Genomic DNA, 27,998 nt, shown 5'->3' with positions numbered 1-27,998 from the left:
ACATTGCTAAACAAATTTTATTAGATATATTACTCTCATTCCAAATAAATTATTGCACGAACAGCAAAATGACAAAACAATCTTGTAAACAGAACTTACACAATTTTATTGGTTATTCTGTCATTTTATGAAGAAATAATTTTATCCTAAAATAAACTGTCATAGTTTTGCTATAATTTATGCTCCCAAATGGCACAGATATGCTGATCTGCAGATTTACAATGCTAGAAACCACGTTTTCGATACCTATAGTGGGAAGAGTACAGGTAGCTCTTTGTGCAAACAAAGCTATAATTTAGATTGCAAACAGTAATTAACAAGTATAATACATGTGTTTATACATATAAATGTTTACAACATCTAAATTTCAGAACACAATAAAGAAAATTATTGTTAATAGAAACATCAGGTTTAGGTTAACACTGCAAAAGATGGTGTCAAATAATTTGCTTTTACTTTGGACATTATAGACAAATACTATTTTGTGTTATGATCATGATTTTGTGCATAGATATCTACAGCTAAACTTTAATAATATTAAGAGTGTGATAGTATGTAAATTCATTTTTAAATAACAAAAATACTTCATCACAACAATCAAAATTCTATAAATTAGGATATTTTTAAAAAGCACAAAAAAGGTTTGTTTCACTAAAAACATCAGTAGCTTGATATACATTTTCCAAATGGTCATCATAACACTATAACATATTTTCATACTTTAAAATAAATCCCCAATTTTCCAGAGAAATTTGTGCTGTAAGTGACTTCCACTGTGGTACTGGTAACTACCTGTGGTAATCCTAAAAGAATCAATGATGTTTGGTCATTCTTAGCAAATTTGTGGAGTGCCTGAATATTAGTTGTTGTCACCATTGGAATAAGTGTTAATTTCACACTTTAAAATTTAGTTCATGAGATATCTGTAGCAAAGAATATAAAGAAAAATTTTCACATCAGTATTCTGTTCAGTAGTTAGCAGATTGAAAATTATATATTGAAAGGCTATAAGCAAGAACTAATCACTTACTAAGATAAAGGATGCATGGCAATAGCTATCTCAGTTTGGCCATTTGTCTGAGTCCACTCTTTGATGTAGGGTAAGCTTATCTTTAGGAGGAAGAAAGTTCAGTATTACATTATAATTTCTATCCTCATCTTATGCATAAAGTCTTCTCCAACACTGGCAAATTTGAATGTAAAGTAGTAAGAAGCCAGCCCAAATTGGTTGTTTTTTTTTGTTACTGTGAATAAAGGTATTACTTTTCCCTTGTGTATTTGCTTTTCCTTTGCTGTATGTGTACAATCGTTTTTTCATTTAATAGTTCTGAACCTGACTTTTACCTGTCAGACATCAGTGTACCATAATACCACACTATTCAGAAAGAACTTACAGGATACACATGTCTGGTTATTCCACGCATATGTGAAGTATTTCATTATACTCTGAGAAAACTCTTAGAACACATACAAGATTCCAGTATATTTAAGGAAACAGAAGAAATATCTTTCATTCATTAAACATTCTTTTATTTTGTTATTCACCAAAGAATTGATGTAGTTTTATTCAGTTAAGAGCTTTTAGTGTTTTTTTTTTTGTGAAGTTAATTAATGGTTGTAATTAACTGAGAAACATATGGTGATAAAATGGTTGTAATAAATTGAGAAACATATAGTGATAAAATGGTTGTAATAAACTAAGAAACACATAGTGATATAATGGATGTAATAAACTGAGAAACACATAGTGATATAATGGATGTAATAAACTGAGAAACACATAGTGATATAATGGATGTAATAAACTGAGAAACACATAGTGATATAATAGATGTAATAAACTGAGAAACATATAGTGATATAATAGATGTAATAAACTGAGAAACATATAGTGATATAATGGATGTAATAAACTGAGAAACATATAGTGATATAATGGATGTAATAAACTGAGAAACATATAGTGATATAATAGATGTAATAAACTGAGAAACATATAGTGATATAATGGATGTAATAAACTGAGAAACACATAGTGATATAATGGATGTAATAAACTGAAAAACACAGTGATATAATGGATGTAATAAACTGAAAAACACATAGTGATATAATGGATGTAATAAACTGAGAAACACATAGTGATATAATGGATGTAATAAACTGAGAAACACATAGTGATATAATGGATGTAATAAACTGAGAAACACATAGTGATATAATGGATGTAATAAACTGAGAAACACATAGTGATATAATATTATGAAACAAAGATTTATTTATATAAACTTATCCATATTTACTCTTCAATATTTGCAGCATTAATAGCAAAACTTTTTTTTTTTTTACTTTATTTGTTAAATAGTAGGACAATGTTTGTAAATGCTTATATATCTGGTACAAAGTAATTCATTCAATACTGGTATTCATTTGTGATAGTGATTGATTGAACAACAACACATTCATATAGCTGGTAAATACTTGTTTCTAAAGAACATTTTCAATTTACATCTCATCAAACAACCTTTATAATATAGATCATCAATGTCATGTATTACAGTGAAAAGAAGAAAACTGCACATTGTCTGCTGGAGAATGGAGATGTATATAACATTAATGTTAAACCTTCAAATACCTCTGTAAAAAGAAATTGTTGTTTTTATGTAAAGGACAACTTAAATGCCATTACAAACTTCATTTAAAATCCACACTAAATTTTTAGTGTTAGTTAAATGAAGTTTTGCTGATGTCTTAAGCACAGTTCAATGGAAATGAAACAATTTCTAGTTATGAGTTTGTTATAAGAAAATTTACATAATGAAGTTTTATAAAAGAGAATCATAACATAATGAAGATGGTCTGAAGACATCACATCTATATATTACCTAATGTTACTTTAATATTTTCAACTTATAAATAGACATAATTCCTCAAAAGATTAGGCCTGACTCACTAAACTCATCCAAAATTCACATATTCCTAAGTTTCACAGAGGAATGTCTCTAGAAATATCATTGTAAAATTAACATTTCTGTAAAGAACTCAATAAATAAATTATTTATAACCTTTCCATATTTTTAAGGAAATTAATCTCATTAAACAAGTTGCATAAAATTTCCACATTTTAAAGTTTGATCAACTAATAATTATGAAAAATTTCTGTTCCTAAGTAGGCACCAAGTATGTCACCAGTAACCATAGCTACTATTTTGACCTCCATTATCTCACTAGCAACAATAGCTACTATTTTTATCTATTATATCACAAGTAACATAAGATAATATTTTAATCTCCATTATATTATATATAACAATAGCGTGTATTTAAACCTCCATCATATAATAAAAAATAACAGCTAATGTTTTTATTTCCATTACATCAAAACTAACAACAGCTAATGTTTGGACTTCCATTACACCACAAGTAACAACAGCTAATGTTTGGACTTCCATTACACCACAAGTAACAACAGCTAATGTTTGGACTTCCATTACACCACAAGTAACAACAGCTAATGTTTGGACTTCCATTACATCACAACTAACAACAGCTAATGTTTGGACTTCCATTACATCACAACTAACAATACCTTATGTTTGGATTTCCATCATGTCACAAGTAACAATAGCTGATGTTTGGATTTTCATCACATCACAAGTAACAATAGCTGATGTTTGGATTTCCATCACGTCACAAGTAACAATAGCTTATGTTTGGATTTCCATCACGTCACAAGTAACAATAGCTTATGTTTGGATTTCCATCACGTCACAAGTAACAATAGCTTATGTTTGGATTTCCATCACGTCACAAGTAACAATAGCTTATGTTTGGATTTCCATCAATAGCGTCCACAAGTAACAATAGCTTATGTTTGGATTTCCATCACGTCACAAGTAACAATAGCTTATGTTTGGATTTCCATCACTTCACAAGTAACAATAGCTGATGTTTGGATTTCCATCACATCACAAGTAACAATAGCTGATGTTTGGATTTCCATCACATCACAAGTAACAATAGCTGATGTTTGGATTTCCATCACATCACAAGTAACAATAGCTGATGTTTGGATTTCCATCACATCACAAGTAACAATAGCTGATGTTTGGATTTAATCACATCACAAGTAACAATAGCTGATGTTTGGATTTCCATCACATCACAAGTAACAATAGCTGATGTTTGGATTTCCATCACATCACAAGTAACAATAGCTGATGTTTGGATTTCCATCACATCACAAGTAACAATGTCACAATTACTAATCTAAATCAAATAATTTTCTTACAAATGTATAGTTTCCAGATAACTAAAACTAATTTCTTTTTACACAAAAGCCATTGTTATTTCCTAAAGCTGAAATTTGTTAAAGTTTCCCGAGAGAGATGAACAAGACCATCCACGATTTTTACTGTTTTGCTGGTAAGTTCTTGAACATCATTATTGATTTTAGTAATAACCCACTCCACGGCTTGCTTACCCTGTTGGGAAAGATAAAGTAGATACTCCTAGTTTAGAAGATATTAAAAGAATACATAAAAAATATAAAGAAACTATGATCTCAGAACATCAAGACAGAATAACATAACCTAGTTTATACCTAACAGCCTCATTCTGATTCTAGGGAGACAAGACTGACATTATTTCATAGTTATTATACACACTACCACCAAAGAACAGAATAAATACAATGATTTAATTAATATCTGAGAGCTTTATTTTAACTCTGGGGAGACAGGACTGACATTATGCCACAGTTATTGCATACACTACCACCAAAGAACAGAATAAATAAAATGATTTAATTAATATCTGAGAGCTTTATTTTAAATCTAGGGAGACAGGACTGACATTATGCCACAGTTATTGCATACACTACCACCAAAGAACAGAATAAATACAATGATTTAGTTAATATCTGAGAGCTTTATTTTAAATCTGGGGAGACAAGACTGACATTATTTCATAGTTATTATACACACTACCACCAAAGAACAGAATAAATACAATGATTTAATTAATATCTGAGAGCTTTATTTTAAATCTGGGAGACAGGACTGACATTATGCCACAGTTATTGCATACACTACCACCAAAGAACAGAATAAATAAAATGATTTAATTAATATCTGAGAGCTTTATTTTAAATCTGGGGAGACAGGACTGACATTATGCCACAGTTATTGCATACACTACCACCAAAGAACAGAATAAATACAATGATTTAATTAATATCTGAGAGCTTTATTTTAAATCTAGGGAGACAGGACTGACATTATTTCATAGTTATTATACACACTACCACCAAAGAACAGAATAAATACAATGATTTAATTAATATCTGAGAGCTTTATTTTAACTCTGGGGAGACAGGACTGACATTATGCCACAGTTATTATATACACTACCACCAAAGAACAGAATAAATACAATGATTTAATTAATATCTGAGAGCTTTATTTTAAATCTGGGGAGACAGGACTGACATTATGCCACAGTTATTGCATACACTACCACCAAAGAACAGAATAAATACAATGATTTAATTAATATCTGAGAGCTTTATTTTAAATCTGGGGAGACAGGACTGACATTATTTCATAGTTATTATACACACTACCACTAAAGAACAGAATAAATACAATGATTTAATTAATATCCGAGAGCTTTATTTTAAATCTGGGGAGACAGGACTGACATTATGCCATGGTTATTGCATACACTACCACCAAAGAACAGAATAAATACAATGATTTAATTAATATCTGAGAGCTTTATTTTAAATCTGGGAATACATACAATGATTTAGTTAATATCTGAGAGCTTTATTTTAAATCTAGGGAGACAGGACTGACATTATGCCATGGTTATTGCATACACTACCACCAAAGAACAGAATAAATACAATGATTTAATTAATATCTGAGAGCTTTATTTTAAATCTGGGGAGACAAGACTGACATTATGCCATGGTTATTGCATACACTACCACCAAAGAACAGAATAAATAAAATGATTTAGTTAATATCTGAGAGCTTTATTTTAAGTCTAGAAAGACAGGACTGACATTATGCCATGGTTATTATACACAAAGGCACTAAAGAGTGGGATAAAGTTATATTTTCCTACATTGAAAATATAATTCAGATAGATCTTCACCTCCATTTATATAATAGCTTTTCTTGCACAATGCTTCCTTCTACATGTACAAATTTTTAGCTCATCACTAGCCTTTAAGTTCTTATCTATCCCATGTTTCAACATTTTTCAGTTACAATGCAGCATACAAATAAGAATGCAACAACCCTCCACCAACAGAAGCACAGAAAACTCTGGTGTCACAGCTGGCTCCCTTTTTATTGTAGGACCTAATTCTTCAGTTCAAGATTAGGTTCAAAAGAAGTATCAGAAGTAGGGAGGAAAGGTGGGTAGTGTCAGGGAAGGTATCTATCTATCTATCTATCTATCAGAAACATATTTTCAGTGTAGGAAAATATTAATTTCTGATACAACATCTTACTTCCTCTCACATAATAGAGAATCCCACACTGATCTGGAGGATGGACTGGTGCAAAACTGACCCAGATGAGCACTCTTCAGAAAATATCCAAATGCCCATGGAATGCAACTTCTCTTGTGGAAGGAACACAGTCATGGAAGATTGCACCACATCTGTACCTGGTATAATCTTCCCCCATAGTGAAAGTATGTGTGTGTGACTACATTGGGCAGAAAAAGAGGAACAAATCCGTGAGTATAAATACGTCCAACTCCTTTCTAAATCAGAAATTGGCTGGTCCCCCAGCCAACTACTATGTCCTTTGACTGGTCCAGCTACTTTACAAACTTTACAAAAAATGAACATCTTATCAGATACAAACAAATTTAAACTACTTAACACAAATCCAACTAAAACACATGAAAACCAATTAAACAAAATACTACTACAAATGAAAAAACCAACACAATATCAGAAGACATTTATTCTTACGTATAAAAGATCGACACACACACCACAACCATACAGCACCCCCAAACCTGATTGTCTGCTATGTCAAGCTATGAATAATTTGACTATAACCTCAGTAAATATATAGTGTGGACATTTTCTAAATACGTAACATCAGCCGGCTCCTTTTTCAAAGACTCTTTTAACTTTAAATATATTCTTAATCGACTAAATCACAAAGCCTTAATGGCCAGTTTTGATGTAATCTTCCTCTTCATGGAAGTCCCAACAACTGAAGCCTGAAAGATAACTTTAAAACTTTATATCAAAGACCACAACCCATTGATTCACATCCCTAGCAACCAATTAGCAACCATTATAGAATTCACTACTGCCAAAACTATATGTTCATTTACCAAAACTACCTAGAAATAAATAGCCTAAGTATGGGGAATCCTGTATCACAAGTTCTGGCCAACATTTTTATGACACAGATTGTAAGGCTGAATTGAACACTTGAGATTCACTCACCACTATACTGGTACAGGTATGTTGATGATACAATTGCTGGATTCACATCTACAGAACATACACTTAGTTTTCTCAATCACGTTAACTCTATACACCCCAACATTAAGTTCACCTGTGAACATGAAAAACTAACCAAATAGCATTTCTTAACCTTAAGATCACTAGAACTGATACACCATTCAAAACAAAAATCCACAGAAAAATCACCCATACTGGATTATACATTTCCTGGGACTCAGCACATGAAACAAAACAAAAACTCATCATATTAAGAAACCAAATAAACACAGCCATAAAACTATACTAATACAATAAAATTAATGAAGAAATCAACAAAATAAAACAACACTTCATCAACATCAACAAATTTCTTCAACAAAACATGGAAAAAATTATATGCACACACCTATACCAACAACAAACAAATAATAAATCCCAAGATACAACAAACTACAAAACCTTATACTGCTGCATATCATGTGCTTCTGACATCAGCAAAAAAATAACCAACATTTGGAGAAAAATTATAACAAAACACAACATTCCAGTGAACACCAAATTTATTCAAAAACCAGGTACAAAACTAAAGTTCATACTATGTAAAAACTACAATGACAAACATAACACCAACATCATTTGTAAAATACAGTGTGCTAACTGCCATGACTTCTGTATTGGAAAAACAAGTAGAAAAATTGAAACTAGGTTAAAAGAATACAAAAAAAAAACACTTCTGCACGTTTTTGAACACTGCAAGTCATATAAACACAACATAACCACAGTAAACAACCAGATACTAAGCAGGGAAACAAATATAAAGAAATGCAAAATCAAAGAAGCCCCACTTATACAGCAACTAAAACCAATATGAAGAAACACCTTTACACCTATACTAATTAATAATCTAACATCCAACTGCAACGTCCCTTAAAAAACCATACCCGTTTATACTTTTGTCTCTAAGACATGTGTCCAACAGCTGTCACTTGCAAACTCTCTCTTTCTTAACCTAAAGATGACCTAGGAAGGCCAACACATTGTCTTCTTCTTATCAATAAAAGTGGTAATACCCATACCAGCTATTCTGAGATACACAAGTGAAAAATGTTCTGTTCTTTTCTGTCTTCCTAGTTAGGACATTTGCACAGGTCCACAACCAATACCAGTCACTCAAGGACCTGACATCCAAGCAATGGAAGGAGGGGATTTACAATGTGGTAGTTCACTCAAATGCAAAACCAGACAAACTTTCTGAAGGTATGTCTGGCTACTTTCCAAAACCAAACTGTCTGGGAACAGAGTTCCAGGAGATGGTAGGATAGATGATATACTATGAGAGAATAAGGATGCACAGAAGTTAGATGAGCAAATGGTCTGGACAAACTCACAAGGGACCAAACAAAAGCCAGGCACCAACTCTGATATACTATGAGAGAATAAGGATGCACAGAAGCTAGATGTGCAAATGGTCTGGACAAACTCACAAGGGACCAAACAAAAGCCAGGCACTAACTCTGATATACTATGAGAGAATAAGGATGCACAGAAGCTAGATGTGCAAATGATCTGGACAAACTCACAAGGGACCAAACAAAAGCCAGGCGCCAACTCTGATATACTATGAGAGAATAAGGATGCACAGAAGATAGATGTGCAAATGGTCTGGACAAACTCACAAGAGACCAAACAAAAGCCAGGCACTAACTCTGATATACTATGAGAGAATAAGGATGCACAGAAGATAGATGTGCAAATGGTCTGGACAAACTCACAAGGAACCAAACAAAAGCCAACCACCAACTCTGATATACTATGAGAGAATAAGGATACACAGAAGCTAGATGTGCAAATGGTCTGGACAAACTCACAAGGGACCAAACAAAAGCCAGACACCAACTCTGATATACTATGAGAGAATAAGGATGCACAGAAGCTAGATGTGCAAATGGTCTGGACAAACTCACAAGGGACCAAACAAAAGCCAGATGCCAACTCTGATATACTATGAGAGAATAAGGATGCACAGAAGCTAGATGTGCAAATGGACTGGACAAACTCACAAGGGATCAAACAAAAGCCAGGCACCAACTCTGATATACTATGAGAGAATAAGGATGCACAGTGTGGTAAATGTGAGATGATATATTGGTGACCAGATAGTAGGATAAATATAACAATTCACTTATTACATCAGAGCTCTCTTCTGATTCTATAGAAGCTTTATGTCATGGTTATTATACACTACAAAACCAGATAGCAGGTTAAATATAATGATTCACTTACTACATCAGAGCACTCTTCTGATTCTATAGAAGCATTATGTTATGGTTTGTAAACATTATATAACCAGATAGCAGGATAAATATAATGATTCAGTTACTACATCAGAACCTTCCTCTCATTTCATGAAAGAACAACAAACATTGTCACAGTTTTTAAACCTAACAAAAACATAATACAAGATCCACACAGTATTCAAAAGCATGTTGAAGACACAGTTCATTAGCTTAATAACAGTGTCATTATGCTGCAGTGCATTATTGAACAAGTAAAGCACACAATTATTTATGAAATGTTCAGCTATAAACTTGCTATTTTAACAAGTTTCTATAAGAGTTAAATGTTTAAAGAAAAACACTTCATGTATAAAACTAAATCAAACTTTAAGCTCTGGGTAGGAGGATATTTGACACTCTGCAATAGGCTGCATATTTCTTGTAGAAATATTTTTTTCTTTCTGTGAATGTAACTATACCAGCAGAAAAGAAGGTCTGCAGTCTTACAGAAGCAATAAAAAATTCAGGGAAAGGCTATTTACCAACATCTAATGTTCTATAATTGTTTCCTTTCCCTAAAAGCATTTAAAGAATTATAGTTAACTTTTGTTAACCTTGAATTCTTCATATTTCTGTAAGTAAAATACTTTATAAGAGTAACAAGTGTGATATGTTAAAAGTGCAAGATTCTCCAACTGTCTTTTACAAAATAACAATAAGTAACTGAGATGGAAACATTAAGTTGTCTTACTTATAAACCATATTCAATAGCATTTCTTTTTTATAAAAGATGTAATCCATAATTAATGGATACCACCCAATATACTTCAGAACACATGGGGAATAATACAGCAACTGCCTTCCCTGCATGTCTATCTATTTATGGCACTTAATAAAGCCACCAAAGATTATTGTGTATCAACCAACTTATGGAACTTAATGAGGCCACACACCATCCCCATGTACTGATATATTTATAGAACTTAATAAAACCACACATCTTTCCTGTGTATTGATATATTTATGAAACTTGATGAAGCCACACAATGTTATGTAAAAGTTATATACTGATTGCCACTTTAAAATTGCTATATATTTTTGTTTTCATACACTGATAATAATACAATCCAGTAACCATCTCCATCTTTCTCTGGTGCTGGTAATGACTGTGAAACTTGTTAGGTTGACACTGCTGAGCTATATTCTTATAGTGATGACATGTTAATTGGTTTACTTGAAAAATATTTTAATCATATGGCACTATCAAAAGTTTTTTCCAATCACCTTTCCTCATGGGTGTAGCTGCATGTTTAAAATAGCTTGGCTTGAAAAATATCCATGTTTATTATAGCCACAATTGGATGGCACATTTTGTGGCCCTTGTGCTACCCTTCTTCCAGTGCATAACTTGACATGATAAACTAGTGCTTGTCAACAAATCATTTAACAACTAAGAAACAATTACTGATACATTAAGTAACCTTACTATGCTTGTTTATATATCGGGATTCTATACAGAAGGTTGATGCTTTAAAAAGTTTCCATTGAACATCCAGTAAAATTGATACTACTAACAATAGTGCCCTTCAATCATATATAAATATTCTTCATCAAGCTGTTTGTACCAAAGAAAACACTCCTTGCATTTCATGGTAAAAATACTGGGAGTTAGTTTGTATCATAAAGAGGCAAACAATGCTACATTATTTATCTTTTCACAAAATGATATCATCAGTGCTATAGGATATAATGTAATTCAAGTACAAATTACTGATGAAGTAAAAAAACTGCATTCTACTCTGTTCTTGCTGACAAAGTGTGTTCTCAGAATGTGGAACACTTAATAATATGACTCTACTTTGAAGATGACAACTGTGAAATTAAGAAAGAATTTATTCACTTTGTTATGCTACAGAGGGTCACAGCAACATATATTGTATTTGCAATTCTGAAGACAGTGACTGAGGTTGGACTTTCTCTAATCGAATTGCATAGTCCAGGACACAACAGAGGATCCACCATGGCTGATGAAAGATTTAGTGTTCAAAAATAAATTTGAGACATGCAAAGCAAGGCCTTGTATACTCATTCCACAGGTCATTCATTTACTATTGATATTATACATTCATGTTAAGTGCTACTAATACAAAGTTATGATGATCATGTTAAAGGGAAATATCTGGAATAAATCCTCACCTCAATGTGTGGAACTGTTAAAGGTAACCTATCAAATGTGCATCCAGCATGAAATAGTTTCATCACTTCTTCCACTACTCAACACGTGCATTACATACCAGATTGAGAAATATTAAAACTTCAAAAAAGTTCTATTTATATCATCCATTCTTACTTCACATGAGTGACGTTTTTTGTATAAGAAGATGATAATTCTAAGAGGTTTAACTACAACTGAGCTGGTGAAGGTAAAAAAATATACAGCTTTAATAAACAATACTTTGAAAATACTAGAATCCTTTGAATTTATTTTTGTTTAACAACTTTACATAGTTCCATTTACTATTTGGAAGAAGCTTCTGAAATCTGCAAGGTCCTAACCAAGACATTGTTCTGGCATTTCCCTAAATAACTATGATGTTAAAAGAAACTGACTTTACTAACAGTAAATAAAGATGATTTTTCACACTGTATCTATAAGCACTAATACACTGCTGGCCAAAATCTTAAGTCCGATGAACAAAAAGAAAAAATATAAAGAAGTCCTAAACAGGATAGGAAATGCTCAACAAGAGGTCTCAGTAGTGAGTTGCACGGCCATCATTGCGAATAACTTCAAACATTCACTTTGGCATGGTCAATATAAGCATTTGCAGAAAGGCTGGCCGGAATGTTATTCCAAGTAGTGAAGAAAGCTTCACAAAGATCATGCACTGTTGGGAATTGATGCCCATTTCTAAAGACTTCCCTTATCATCCCAAACATTTTCAATGGGGTTCAGTTTGGGCAAACACTCTGGATGGTCCAAAAGAATCACATTATTTGTCATGAAAAAGTCCTTTGTCCTGCGGGCATTGTGGATTGCAGCGTTGTCCTGCTAAAAGACCCAGTCATTTCCACACAAGCAAGGGCCTTCAGTCAATAAGGATGCTCTCTCCAACCTGCCAATGTAGCCAGCTGCTGTTTCACACCCCTGTACAACCTGAAGCTCATTATTCCATAGAAGGAGAAAGCACCCCAGATCATGATAGAATCTTCTCCACTGGGTTGTGTAGAAAACGTCTCCAGTGGGATATCCTTATCATGCCAGTAACGTTGGAAACCATCTGGACCATCCAGGTTAAATTATTTCTTCTCAGAGAACAAAACCTTCATCCACTTTTCTGCGGCCTATGTTTGATGCTTCTCAGCAAAGTTTAACCGAGCTGTTTTATGGTGTGGAAGGAGGCATGGCCTCTCGTAGATGCTGTCTTATTGGTCTTGAACTGCATTCTGCATCTGTAAGTGCCTTAATCTGGTTTGACGATCGGCTGGTGTCTTGCTGGACAACCCATCAAATCCTCCTGCTCAAAGCTGGGAAAATTTTCTTGGGCCAATCACTTGAAATACTTGTTCCATATCATTCAGGGTCTTTTAAGAAATTTGCAACAGCAGTTTTACTACACCAAATCTCACCAGCAATTGCACATTGAGAGAGACCTTGCTTTTGCAACTTGACAATTCTGCCACATTCAAACTCTGTCAACTTTTAAGCCTTTGCCATGTTTTTACCCAATGTAACACAGGAGATGTCAGTGGGAGATGTTGACAACGCTAATGCTTGAACACAAATGATTAAATTCCATTACTTGTTTACCAATTAATGCTTCATTTCAGTATGGTCTTAAACTTTTCACCAGCTAGTAATTAGGCTAATATCATAGTGTTCACATTTTCCCTACTAAATGCTAAAAAAAGTTTTTTATTTTTGTTTTTCCTTTTCTTATTTTCATCTTTCGAAGCTCTAGTCAAATAAACGGTTGAGTCTAAGAACGCAAAATACATATTTTTTCTTTATGTTCATTGGCCTTAAGATTTTGGCCAGCAGTGTATTATAAACAACATAATATTATTGTTAGCATAAGATCTATCAGTCAATCACAAGTCCATAGAAGTGGAAATGCAAAACAAATTTCTGTGGAGGATTACTTTAAGACAACCATTCCATGATATCAGTAATATGTCTTTCAGATCTGAGGTAAGAAACCCCAATTCAAAACTCACACAAGAGTTTTCTATCTCTAATATCAGACAGGGTACAGACAAATCCTGATAGTTTGGACAAAGAACTTCACCAGTGAAAGACAAGATCACTTTCTATACTCTCTCTGATAGGACTAAGATACTGATTGAAAGCTTAAAAGCATACTTCTGTGTACAAAATATGTTATTGAAACCCTGCCACTAAGTTCTTGCTTATATGAACTTTTAGCATCTGCTCTCCATTGGTTTAATAATTACCTGAAGTGTACGCAAACCAAAGAGAAACCAAGAACTCTTGCTTAAATACATAATCATTATGACACTTATCGACACTGAAATTCTACACAAATATTTTGTGGAAAAATACCCAAAACAATGGAGAATCCTAATATGTTATTTCAATAGTGCATGCATGTATATATATGCAAGGCAGCAATTAAAATAGTTAAGATACTATTATTGTACAACTGTTTGAATTACTAATAAAATTCAACAATTAACACCTACTCAGCATATACACAGTAGAGTACTTCACAGTAATAAAACAGTTATCCCCTGAAGAAAAGAGGACCACCTTTTGAAAGCACTCAGGTTATAGGATTTTTACTCATTTCTATCAAGACTTCTTGAATGTATATCTTTTTTCTGAGATAATGAATAAAACATACATATTTATGGTAATTTAGGTTTGGCTCCCCAAGTAATGTGACAACATAATGATGATCTGTTGACATTTCAATGGATGTTTGTGAATTTTATGTGAATAGTGGTGCAGTTATTAAAGATATATTTTATGCAAAACTGCTTCCACATTTTATCTCATAGCATCTACATATTACAAATTTTCTAGGAGGGCACACCTCAAACCCCTGAAGTATTAGCATGTACTGAGTGTTGATAGTGATTCACATAATATGTATTGGCTTTTGATCTCACAAATCAAAGCTCCACTTTAAAACACTGTATGGACCAAATAATATCCTATACTTTATTAGATCTCATTAATATTGCCCAAAGGATAAACCCTTCAAAATGGCTACTTAACGGAATACCACAGATAGTAATTTCTTGTTTAACCAAATAATGAACAAAAAAACTATAATCTCTTACCCTACAAGAATTAACCAATATTTTTCCAGTGATAAAGCCTTCATGGTAGCTACTTAAAGGAATAACATGGATTGTGACTTCTTTTTTTTACAAAAGCTTTAACAAACACATTATTATCTCTTATCTTACAAGAAGTAACTGCTATTTTTCTAAAGACAACACCTTCAAAATAGTTACTTAATGAAATGCCACAGATTGTAACTTCTCTCTTTTATCAAATATTTAACAAAAACACTATTATTTCTTACCCTACTACAAATAACTGATATTTATCCAGGGACAAAAATAACAAGGTAGCTACTTATTGGAATAACAGGGATTGTGACTTCTTTTTTTATCAAAGCTCTAACAAAAACACTATTATATCTTACCTTACTAGAATTAACCAATATTTTTCAGTGATAAAGCATTGAAGGAAGCTACTTAATGGAATACCATGGATCATAACTTCCTTTTTACCAGAGATTTAACAAAAACACTATTATATCTTACCTTATTAGAATTAACTGATATTTATCCAGTGATAAAGCATTGAAGGTAGCTACTCAACGGAATACCATGAATCATAACTTCCTTTTTACCTGAGCTTTAACAAAAACACTATTATATCTTACCTTACTAGAATTAACTGATATTTTTCAAGTGATAAAGCCTTCAAGGAATATCACAGATTCCAACTTCTTTTTTTACCAAAGCTTTAACAAAAACACTGTTATGTCTTACCCTACTTGAATTAACCGATATTTTACAAGTGACAAGGCATTCAAGGTAGCTACTTAATAGACTACCATGGATTGTAACTTCTTTTTTTACCAAAGCTTTCATAGAAACACTATTATCTCTTACCTTACTGGAATTAACCAATATTTTTCCAGTAGATAAAGACTTCAAGGTAACTACTAAATGGAATAACATGGATTGTAACTTCTTTTTACCAATGCTTTAACAAAAATGCCATTACCTCTTACCTTACTAGAATTAACTGATACTTTTGATGTGATAAAGCTTTCAAGGTAGCTACTTAATTCAATACTATGGATTGCAACTTCTTTTTCTGCCAAATATTTAACAAAAACACTTATCTCTTACCTTACAGATTTAACAGATATTTTTCCAATGATAAAGCCTCCAAGGTAGCTACTTAATGGAGTATTATGGATTGTGACTTCCTTTTTTACCAAAGCTTTAACAAAAACACTATTATTTCTTACCTTACTAGAATTAACTGATATTTTTCCAGTGATAAAGCCTTCAAGGTACCTACTTAATGGAATACCATGGATTGTAACTTCTGCTTCTTGTTTTACTAAGGTACTGCAAAATAATCACATGATAAGGAAAACATTAACTGGTAGTAACTCTTCAGATCATTTTATAGAAAGTATTATATATTGATGTATATATAGAAAGTATATATATATATATATATATATATTGATGTACTATAAGATATCTCCATTAAGTAATAAAGATCTTTATAAACACAGGACAAAGGCTAAGCTAGATTTACTACAATTTTTAGATACAATCTACAAAAAACACAAAATGAAAAATTCCTGATATATAATAAACTTTTCACCTCTTACTAGTATTAAAAGTTTTACTTACAATAATTATTCAACACAAAATACAAAAGAACCATAATTTGTAGTACATAAACAACAAAAACAGTTTTCCTTTAAACAGTTGGCCTATTGCATTTAGACACAAGGTATGAACAGCTGGATAAATGCATTAAGTAATTAAAATGTCAGCTTAGACATGAGATATGTACAGCTGGACACATACAATCTGTTAGTGTTTTTCAAAGTATATCTACTAGGATTGCTTTATATCTAAACATAGATTATTATCAGACTTAACAATTTAAACATAACTATCCAAAAATAAACATGCAATTCTTCTAAAAGGTTTATCTGAATACATAATTCAGACAGAATATGAAAAATCTGTAAAACTTGTTTTAGTATGCATTTGATCAAAATGTTAATCTCAGTCTACAATTATGAAATAATTTCTTTTTCAAACATAACAGATTAGAAAACCTGGGAAACATTTAACTTTATACACTTTCTGTGAATTTCTAAAAGTAAACATCTCAATTTTTATTTTCAATATCAAATCTTGAAAATAATCTTATTATATTTTTTGTCAGTGTTCATTTCAATGCTAACTTTCTGAACAGGAAGTTTCCTCAAACTTCATGTTAGCTGACTGAAGAACTTTCCTTTATATAACTTATTAAATATACAAATAATTATCAAATTAAAATAAAGCCTATTTCTCCATAACAGCTATAATAACCCTTTCACAATGGGCTCAGTATAATATATGGGTTACTTTACACATTTCCACGTTAAGTATTTGCACTACAACTTTTGATACAGCATGTATATCTTCACAAAATTTGATAGACTTTTTGTACAGATTACAAGTTTTTGTAAACAAAAAATTAGAATTTCTATGAAATGTTTTTAATAAATATTTCTTTGTGAAAATATCAAGTCTGTTTCATTACTACTCTGAGTGCAAAGTGATTCCATGTTACGATTAAAGACAAAAAACTATTCAGCATCCCAAAAATCTCAAATAATATTTGTGTAATTTCTAAAACTTCCTTAATATATTTCAAACATGTGTTTTCAGTGGAACTTTATAATTTGTGCTATTTTCTATATTCTAACTATGTGGGGTCTGTCACTTAATGAACCTCATAACCATCATTAAAAAAATTAAGAAATATATAGAAATTATGCTTTTTTCGTGGTAGAATAACTACACATTATAACACAAAAATAGAAATATTTAGCCTAAGTAGCTTTAGTCTCATAACATATATATTTATTATTTTTTATTAGATTGACCTTCCAGTCATGCCTAGCTAACATTACATAAGTGCATTGACATGATGCATGTGTACTCATGTTACATATCCAACAATATAAAATGGGCTATTAGTCTTCCCTGTCTCGGATGTGATTCAATATGCTAGTATTTTGTGATATACAGTCGCATTTCAATTATTATTATTATATATAGATTATTACTATTTAGAAACTAATTACTAAACTTATTTTTCTTAAGATATCAAACAATAAATCAAGAAGTAAAGTAAATGATTATTTATTCTTGCTACAACCTTTGAACTCAGTTGCTACTGGACATAGGTTGCTAAGCCTTTTAATATTTTGCATGTAGAAGATATCAAACAAATTTATTTTTTATTTTTTTATTTTATATATAGAGTCAAATAACCAAAAAATCATAAATAGCTACACTGATACCATAGAATTCCACTATAATTTATTAATCTTAGTAACTAAGATGTACTTAGGTTTAAAAAAATATGAAACTTCATGCAGACTAAAGACACGACCTACCTTCTTGAAATCTTGGTTCTAAAGAACATGGTAGTTTTTTGCAAATTAAAATAGCTGAAAAAGTCATCAGGAAGACAATCTGAGCTTTCAGTTGGTTATTCATATGTAATATATTAAAGTAAGTGTATATAAGTGACTGTTTCCAAAAATGGAAAGAGGTGAATGGGGTCACTGTGTTTAACTCAGTATATAAGCCATATCTCAGCAAAATAAAAAGATATGTAGTTCTTATTTTATATTCTAGCTTGTTAAATTGATAATTTGAGTTCTTAGGTTGTACAAAACTATAAGACATTTTGACATTACAAACATTTAACTTTAAACAGTGCTGCATTCAACATGCCACATGAATCACTAAAATCTGTACTTAGGTGTGTTATTTTAAGATTTACCTTTAAGAAATTAACTCATATAATATTTAAGTTTGGATCTCAATCTACAATTTGACATAAATTCATAAAATAGTTGTTCAATACAATTCTGAATGCAAGTCAATAAATGCAATGACATAGCCTTTGACCCATTACAAAAGGGTTAATTATTACTTGAATTATACAACTGTTAATTAACAGCTGTATTAAAACTACAGCACTAGCTTACCAGTCTTTTTTTGATGGATGTGGAGAATAAGTCATTTTCTCAACTATAGACACTTCTTTACAAAAAGTGATCTGAAAATGATACCAATTCCTTTAATTCACACAAAATATGAAAATAAAATTCACTAATTTCATAAACAACAGCCATAATTACTCATTACTTACTTTAAATTCTGACTAACACTGACTCTCTTCACAAGAAACTGACAATATACAAACATTAAACAGTAGCTACAATTATTAGGTTTAAAATTTGTAATAAAAATCATGTAAACTGTAGATGTTTTTTTCTACATTTCTCTTACTTTTCCACTTCAGATTTAATATCAGAGGTGTGTTTATATAGACAACACATAAACAGTTATACAATGGTCTCAATTACTCACTATTTATTTATTATGTTGTTGTAACCTGTTTTATCACTGGGTACATTCTTTTGGATTACATAGTAAAAAAATGCCAAATCCAATTTATGTAATAATAATTTATTTCTTAAATAATGTTTTCTACATTACAGGTTATATTTCTTGTAGGCCTAAATGCACAAAGAAAAGGTTCAAACAAAAACTCTGAAACTAATCATACACATCCTAATTCCTAAATCCACAAGAAGTTATCAAGTTACTTGCAAGACTTTCCTTTAATGGATCAATTACAAATAAGCTAACAAACTCACTGTTAATTAAATGACAGACAAATATATGCAATAGTTCTCATTGTCTAAATTAATAAAAGACAATAAACTTATAAATTCACTTAATCATTCTGGCATTTTTATTGCTTATTTACAATCTACACCAAGAAATTTCTGAATCATTATATCATTATCATGAAGTATTGAAATGTTCTTTCTACCATCAAAGTTAAAATATTAAAAATACAACTTACAATGATGACCTCTTAACAGATTGTGAAATTTCTTGAACAGCCCTAAAACAAAATAAAACAGTAAACAAAAGTTAACATTAATCAGTGATGTTGAGAAAACCCACTTGTAGAAAAATATATATGTAAAAAACAGCTCGTTTGGGTTGTTCACTCCTCTACGTAAAAAATTTTCTCAACCCAAATGCAACGTTTTTACATATATAAAGTTAACATTGTATCTCAGGACAGCTGGTATGGGTATTAACATTTACTACCAAAGCAGAGAACAACATTTCAACCTTTTTAGGTCATCTTCATACCAGTCATCCTGAGATACATTTTTTACTTCAAGTGGGCTTCTTGTCATCACGAATTGAAGTTAACATTTTCCTACACTGCAAATGTATTTCCAATAGATACTTACCTACCCTCAAAAATGGCTTTCCTCAATTTATGCTGCCCCCAAAATGCACAATTTTTTGTTCATCACTAGCCTTGATTTCCACCTACTTTCATATGTTTACACATAGTACAGCTGAGCTATAGCATGAAAATGAGCATGTGAAACATGTACAATTCTACCACAGCTAACTACTTTTATATTTTAAAGTAATATAGCAACTTTCATATTAGGCAAAAAAAAAGGAATGGAATGGACGTGAGGAGAATGAATGGAAAGTACGTACCAACCAGAAATACATTTTCAGTATAGGAAAATATTAATTTTCAAGATGATACCCCACATAAAAGCTAGAATCTCACAGTAAAAGAGCAGAAGAACCAGTGTAAAAGTAGATGAGTACTTTTCTGAAGGCACCTAAAGAGAACCTGCATAGGGCAATACCCTAAGGTACAGGATCATTCTCATGAAAGACCATACTTAATTAGTATCAACTATAATCTTTGTTCTGTAAAGATACATGTCACTAAACTGGGTAGAAGAGACACTAGTTCAATCTATAACTAAATGCAACAGATGATGTATAGTGGATAAGGCATGTCAAACAGTATATGATAGGTCAACTCCAATTCAAGAACAAGAGGCATCGACTATTTGTCTTCTAGTCCATGGTAGGAAGAGGGTCCCAAATGTCATCATCTCAATCACAGGAAGAAGGTAATAGTAACTTCCATTCTGACAACCTAGGCAGGGCAGCAACAGCAGGCCACCCAATAACCTGAAGAAAGGAGACTGTAAGAAGGATGAATACAAATACAGTGAATCAATTCCAGTCCAAAAGCAAGCAGCATAAGCAATTTTTCATCCATTCCACAGCAGGAGGAGGCTCTACCAACCACATGTCTAAGGAGTTATGCTGGATAATCCTACACCAATCCAATACCAGATCACCCAGGAACTCAGGAAACAAGAAGGTGGAGTAAAACCAGCCAGTGGAATGAATTGCACATGGTGTATTTGTCCAGTTCAAAACCATACAGCACTGAGAATTTGTCTTCTGGTCCATGGTAAAAGAAGAATACTCACCATCTACCCTGTAGGAAACCACTGCCCTGTTCTCAACTGTGTGAATTAAGTCTCATTCAGGAGGAAGCCTCCATGTTCTGCCACCCAGAGACTAAGAATATGAAGGCAAGTTTTCCAGATTTCTACCTTGGTCATTCAAAGAGCTGAAATGAGCAATCATCCCAGGTTGAGAAAAGACTCCATGGAGAAACACAGGAAGTAGAGAAATCAGTTCAGGTTCGAGAGATCAACATGTTGGGTCCCAAGCCAATTTTTCTGGTACTTTCCAGGGTCTAGAAAAGAAATGTTGACCTGATGCCCTACAATCATCTGTATCTGTATCTGTTGTGTCCCAGCCAATAAGTGGCCCTTTAAGAATAAAACAAATCACAACTCACCAATGTGTTGTGTGGGTCTTACTGAAAGACTATCACAACTCACTGATGGATCATGTGAGAGCCAATGTGTTAATAATATGATGCTGATACCCTATTTATTTTGAGACCATGAACAGAAGAAGGGAATAAAATCCCAGAAAAGAGAGAAACGTGTTTGATAGCATCCTTTTGCATGAGATTCTGGCAAGAAATTGGATCCTGAGGAGGAGGGACAAAATGCAAACTGGAAATAATGAAGGAGCAGAAGAAAAATGAAGAAACAGACCTTTTGCTAGCGCTTGAAGAACCCAAACAATTTCCACAAATGGGGATCATAGAAGTGCAAATCTGGCTAACCAAGCCCTCATGGTCTAGCATCTAAGAGGTAATCACTGTTGATACACACATCTGAAAGGACAACAATGGGTAACCTAACAACTCATAGCTAAAACATGGAAATATAGAGCAGATAGAAGACAGGATGCTGGAGGGTGAGACACAGGAATCAGAACAAAAGAGAAGTGAGAAAGATGAGAAATAAGAGAAGAAATAGAAGAATATTGCCACACAGCTTCCATCTGAGACTCTAAGGTATTAAAGATATTTCCAAAATCCAACTGATGCAAGAAAGAAATCAGACAAAGGCCACACAGATCAGAAGCAAACATTAAAAAAAAATAATTTGGTGGATATGATTAGCAAAAACTGCTAATCCATACTGAATTAGATAGGCAATTAGCAAATATTACTTAGCTTCTTTTAACATTCATGATTTTAACACATCATAGCAACTAAATCCAACACTAAAAGCCTTAACTCTTTGTAAAGACATCCACCAATGAAAATAGGTAAACTGTATATTTTTATTCTAATAACACTTTTTAATTTAGCTTCAAATCCTAATATTCCATTGTACTATACATGGCACTTCATGATCAAAATAGTTCTTGGTATATAAAGTTAAACTTCAAAACTGCAACTAATACCAAATACCTCAGCTGTCACAAAATAATGCAACAATTAATTAAGGAGAGAAATAAGTGACTCAAAGATATTGTACCTTAACAAGGTTGCTACAAATTATTTTTCAAATTAATTTAGCTTATTTATTTACTTTTGTGAGACCTCATCACTGTCTTCACAATGTGGTCTCCTTGGGTTTTTAAATAAGAAAACATTTAGTAACTTTTCAGCAGTAATTACTCCTCCAGTATGGGCACCCTTTACTGAAGATTTTAGTGAGTTACATTTACAATTTAATTGAACTAAATTTTGTTCATGTTATACTAATCAGTATAGGATAAAATCATAACTAATAATGATCCATATTTTATTAGTATACAAGTTTTGAGTTCTTAATTTCATAAAACAATACTTTTTTAAAAATCCTATATTTCCCCTAGTGTAAAAAATGTGAATTTTTTCTCTAGACATCTCCTCTTCTCTAATTTCTTTACCGCCCCTCCAAAAAGTACAAAATTTAACTTTAATTGCTCATTATAATATTGTCTTCATTCTGGCAAGGCATACTTTCCATAGTATTCAATTTTGTTTGGTTACAGAGCCACAAATAAAAAATCAGAACCCTCTTGCCATGCACACATGCCTGTTAAATCCACTGTGTCAGAATTTGTCAACAGTTCTCTCTTATATTTAACACTATATTATTTATAACCAATAGAAAGCAAAGATTTTTCATCTATAAAATGAAGTATTGTACTACACTGTCTTCTGTACAGAAAAAATGTTAATGTTTCAGTACAACTTTCATTCTCATGAGAAATACATCAATTTGCTTGAACAAATATATAATGACTCTTGTCACATAGTTAGAAAACTCAAAAAACTGTGGTAGTTATGGAGTATTGTCTGCTTTTGCATGTTATTAATCTATGTTCCTTGGTGCATTATATAATTAAATAAATTATTTAGTGCACTACTACCATTAGGATAAAAAAACACAGGATCAAATGTCACTGACAGTCACAGCAAAAGTAATATGTAAAACAAACTGTGCTCTCTGCTAGTTTTGTTCAGATGCTTTAGGCCTAGTAACTTCCATCAATAATTAAAAGCAGTGAGCAAACTTCTGTCACCATAAAGAATAAAAAACAGTACTTTATTCTAAAAGTTGTCACAAAAATAAATTGCTAAATTAACAAACACACATTAATGTCACTAAAAACAACACATTAATCTTATTAAACAGTTTCAAAAAATATTTTTGAATTATATTAAAAACAAAAACAAAACTGCAGACAGAGCAAATACTTAAAGTAACTTTGAACTGATTTACACTTGGATTTCTACCATTTGTCAGGTGTCTATGCAAAAGTTAAAGAAACATATGTAATTATACAAAAAAAGAAACATGACTTTTCCAGATTTAAAACATCACATTTTAATGAGTCTTTGCAATGAGTGACCAGAACCCTGTTTAAAATAAATGCAATATCCTTTCAAATAAAAAAAAAAAAAATCAACTATTTTAAGTAAAAGAAACCCAATTTGAAAACATTGTAGAATGATAGCATCTTGGAAATAAAGTAACAAAACAAATTTATGAAAGCTTGTGGTAGTTGAATTACTATATGTAGCATTATTTCATTCTGATAAGAATAAGTGATCTATCAAAACAGCCTTAATGTTATATTTTATATTTGATTATAGTTATGTAAGAATTTATTTTGTGACAGTGTTTGTTACATCTTTGTTGACTAGTTTAGTTTGATGAAGATTCTGCTTAACTTAACAACAGTAAACATGCATTTTTTTTTAAGAATAATACTATTGGGTAAGATTTTGGAACAAAACTTTGTAATGACTATTTTTGGAAAAACTAAATTTCTATTAGGCCACTTTCTGCAACTTACATTTTTGGACATAAGAATCATTGATTTCTTTACTGGATCCACTACAGAATGTTCACTTGCATAAAACATTCTGTCTGCTCCAAGCACCTGTAAGAGACAATGTGAAAAGTGCTTACAGAAAAATCTACCATACAAAAAAAATTAAAATCTAGTTGAATAACTAAAAGTCATTAAACTACAGGTTGTTCAGAAAGTCACTGTGCAGTTTTGTCTGTTAATAAATATTAAGTGCACAGTGACTTTCCGAACACCCTGCAGAAGTTCAAAGATAAAAAAACATTCTCACATACTATTAACTTTAAGAAATAATTTCAGTATTACTACTAGAACAAATACCAGAAACAAACTAAATGAGTGAAATGCCCAAAACAAACAAAGGCTTAATGCCAATGCTTTCACACAAGCTAACAGTAATGTTCAGAAATATTAAGCAAAAGTTTCAACTAAGCTTTCTAATAAGTTAAATTTCCACTTGAAAATAAACACATGCTTTGATAAATTTTCTCAAGAGATAAACTTCTTGAAAATATACACATCCTTCAACTACATTTTCTCATGAGCTAAACTTCCATGTAATGAGCATCACATGCAATACAGTAACTACAATCCAGTAAACAGAAAGAAGAACACCTTTCATCACAACCTCAGGAAGAGTAATGAGCATCACATGAAATACAGTAAATACAATCTAGGAAACAGACTGAAATACACCTTTTATCATAACCTCAGAGAGATAATGAGCATGACCTGAAATACAGTAAATACAATCTAGCAAACAAATCGAAGTACAACTTTTATCATAACCTCAGAGGGGTAATGAGCATCACATGAAATACAGTAAATACAATCTTGTAAAGAGAAAAAGTATACCTTTTACCATAACCTCAGAGAGGTAATAAGCATCAGATGAAATACAATAAATACAATCTAGTAAACAGAGAATAGTACAACACGTATCTTGATTTTCAGCAAAACATTAAAAAAGCAGGCAACTTTGATGAAAAAGTGTAGTAAGTACTATAAACAATACTCAAACGTTTTTCAATAAATCACTTAATAGATGTAAAAAAAGTTAGAAATGGTTAACAGTAACCAACATTAATTTCTAACCAAAGTAGGATACCAGCTTAAATCAAAATAAACCCATTAATAAATACTGTTAATTAAATATACTTGTTTTAGGTATAAAAACTAGAATACATTGTTTCATCAAATGGATAGATATGTCATTAACAATATTTTTACCTGTAATTCATTATGGAATCATTTAATGTTTCAATTGTAGTTACCTTCTTCATGGTAGTAAATTGGTTACATACAAATAAAATGTCAGCTTACTTTTGTCACTGAGGATGGTAAGCCCCACTTTGTACTGATCAGACGATGTGTTTTCAGTATTCCTTTTGTGACTCTCCTGTCAACAACATCAACACCCACTACTGCAGGATTCATGGGGTTTGGATATTTCTGCCACACAGCTTGTACAACAGTTTCCCATGGGTGACTAGAGAAAGAGTACACTAATTTTAGATGAAAAGTCTATAATAAGCACATTGGTGTAATCCTGTAGCATCATGGGAAGTTACAACCCTTCATTTTATATGCAGGTGTAATACAGTTCCCATAGCTCAAATACAGATTTTCAAGGATGGATTGATGGGATTGTAAAAATGCCTCTAATAGTAATATGAAACATTTTATATAAAATGAAATTTTATCAACTGAAAGCTCTCTGACCTTGCAATAATATACCTCAAGTAATTATTTTCTGAATTTCTAATTAATTTGTAAACATGACAGGCATATTAAATATTCACTTTTATGATAAGGATAAAGAGATAAGGGATTTTGTTGGATAAGGGAGATCTCAGCAACCCTTTCTAAATTTAACACTACATCAATGATTATACACACAGAACCCAAAACTAGTCATATAAGCAAAATATAGTTTGGTATAGATGGTTTAAAAGTGAAAAGTATGGTACTAGAACATTTCAACACAATATATAAAGTTATATAATATTAATGTAGTCCTGTCAAAAAGATGCCATGTTACTAGAGGCATGCCAAATGATGCTTGGTTTTGCCTTTACTCTTTCATATTTATATAAATGATTTTAATGGCACTCATAATAAATTAGAACTATTTTAAGATTTGGAAAAAGGCAGGCTAATTTTCAATTAAAACTGCTTTTTTTTTTCAATCCTTGAGAAAAAAAATTAAAATCACCCTTTACATTTTCAGATATCACTGATTCCCCTTCCTGCAGTAAAATTTGTATCTCCACTAATTTCACATGTTAATTGCCCTGATAATGTTATTGATGTTTGAAGCATATCCAAGTACTAATCTATCTAAGCTCACTAGTAATAGCAATTGATCCTCAATGACAAAGACCCTCACTATATCTTTGGTCATATCCTTCCTTGATGCAAGCAGCAGCAGTCAATGATTCAAATATGTTAGACTGGTATCTAGATGTTAAATGAGCCTGCCTCTATAGTCTTCAGTCTTTACTCTTTTGCTTACGTGCACCCTTATCAACTGAGTAGCTCCCCAGTGTCACAGCTGTATATCTGCAGACCCGCACCACTATAAATTGAATTTCTATACCTGTGGTGGGCAGAGCACAGATTGCCAATTGTGTAGCTTTGTGCTTAAATATAAACAATCAATCAACCCAGTAATCACGTTATTATCCTCTTTCAAAGTAACCTTTACCATAACTCTTTCCTATTCCTGTATGATTCAGTATCAAAAAACGACAGGTACCGTCTGCTTTCTTATCTTTCATTTGCTCTGACAATTTTCTAATTGTGGTAGATTCCACGTGTGACGTACTGGCTTCGTTTAACATCGCTTTCAAATGTGCTGGAAGCAACACCTTCACATTTCACTTTGTTATTAAGGGCGTAATGTTTCCCATTTACTAAACTAAACGAGAGTAATTAACCTTACCTAAAAATATGTTCAGTCGTCCAAATTTTCATCTTAGAAAATGATAAATAAATATAATATTTTGTCACACCTACAAATTATATTTCTTGATATATAGAAAAAACAGCGCCCTCCTACATAAACTGAATAAACGAGTTGATTAGGATTGGGCAATTATTACCCATGTAACTTCCAAATTTATGTGACCTTTTAAAAGTCTGAAAAATATCTCAATATGATTGGCTTTGACTAGACTGCTGGAAAAACCAATATTTCTTTCCGTTCGGAGAGGATAAATAGCATTTGTTAAATACATGGTGTTTTTAGTTTTAATTTTACTAACCACAGATAACGTACATTTATATAAAATTTGAGACATATGTCGAATTAATTCCACTAATTTATTATACAGAATTATTTGGTAAACAATTTA

The 27,998-nt window shown here is 31.8% G+C and overlaps 1 protein-coding gene across 7 annotated transcripts; it reads right to left on the bottom strand.

Annotated features, from left to right (window-relative positions):
* Positions 1 to 27,998, bottom strand: LOC143234754 (protein slowmo-like). 7 transcript variants are annotated; one of them, XM_076472332.1, is made up of 7 exons: positions 27,587 to 27,745; positions 25,966 to 26,131; positions 24,628 to 24,714; positions 19,047 to 19,117; positions 16,278 to 16,380; positions 1,031 to 1,110; positions 1 to 803 (listed from the first exon to the last, which is right to left on the bottom strand). In XM_076472332.1, coding segments are annotated over exons 1-7 (540 nt in total). In that variant the 5' UTR covers positions 27,619 to 27,745; the 3' UTR covers positions 1 to 802. The 7 variants fall into 7 exon arrangements, with proteins under 7 accessions (XP_076328447.1, XP_076328452.1, XP_076328449.1 ...); XM_076472337.1 differs by lacking the exon at positions 1,031 to 1,110; XM_076472334.1 differs by lacking the exons at positions 1 to 803; positions 1,031 to 1,110 and adding an exon at positions 2,254 to 4,484 and having other exon boundaries at positions 27,032 to 27,998.

Source organism: Tachypleus tridentatus, chromosome 12, assembly GCF_004210375.1.
Source record: "Tachypleus tridentatus isolate NWPU-2018 chromosome 12, ASM421037v1, whole genome shotgun sequence".
Classification (NCBI taxonomy): domain Eukaryota; kingdom Metazoa; phylum Arthropoda; class Merostomata; order Xiphosura; family Limulidae; genus Tachypleus; species Tachypleus tridentatus.
The sequence above is the reverse complement of the archived record's forward strand: the minus strand, read 5'-3'. Positions and strand labels throughout refer to the sequence as shown.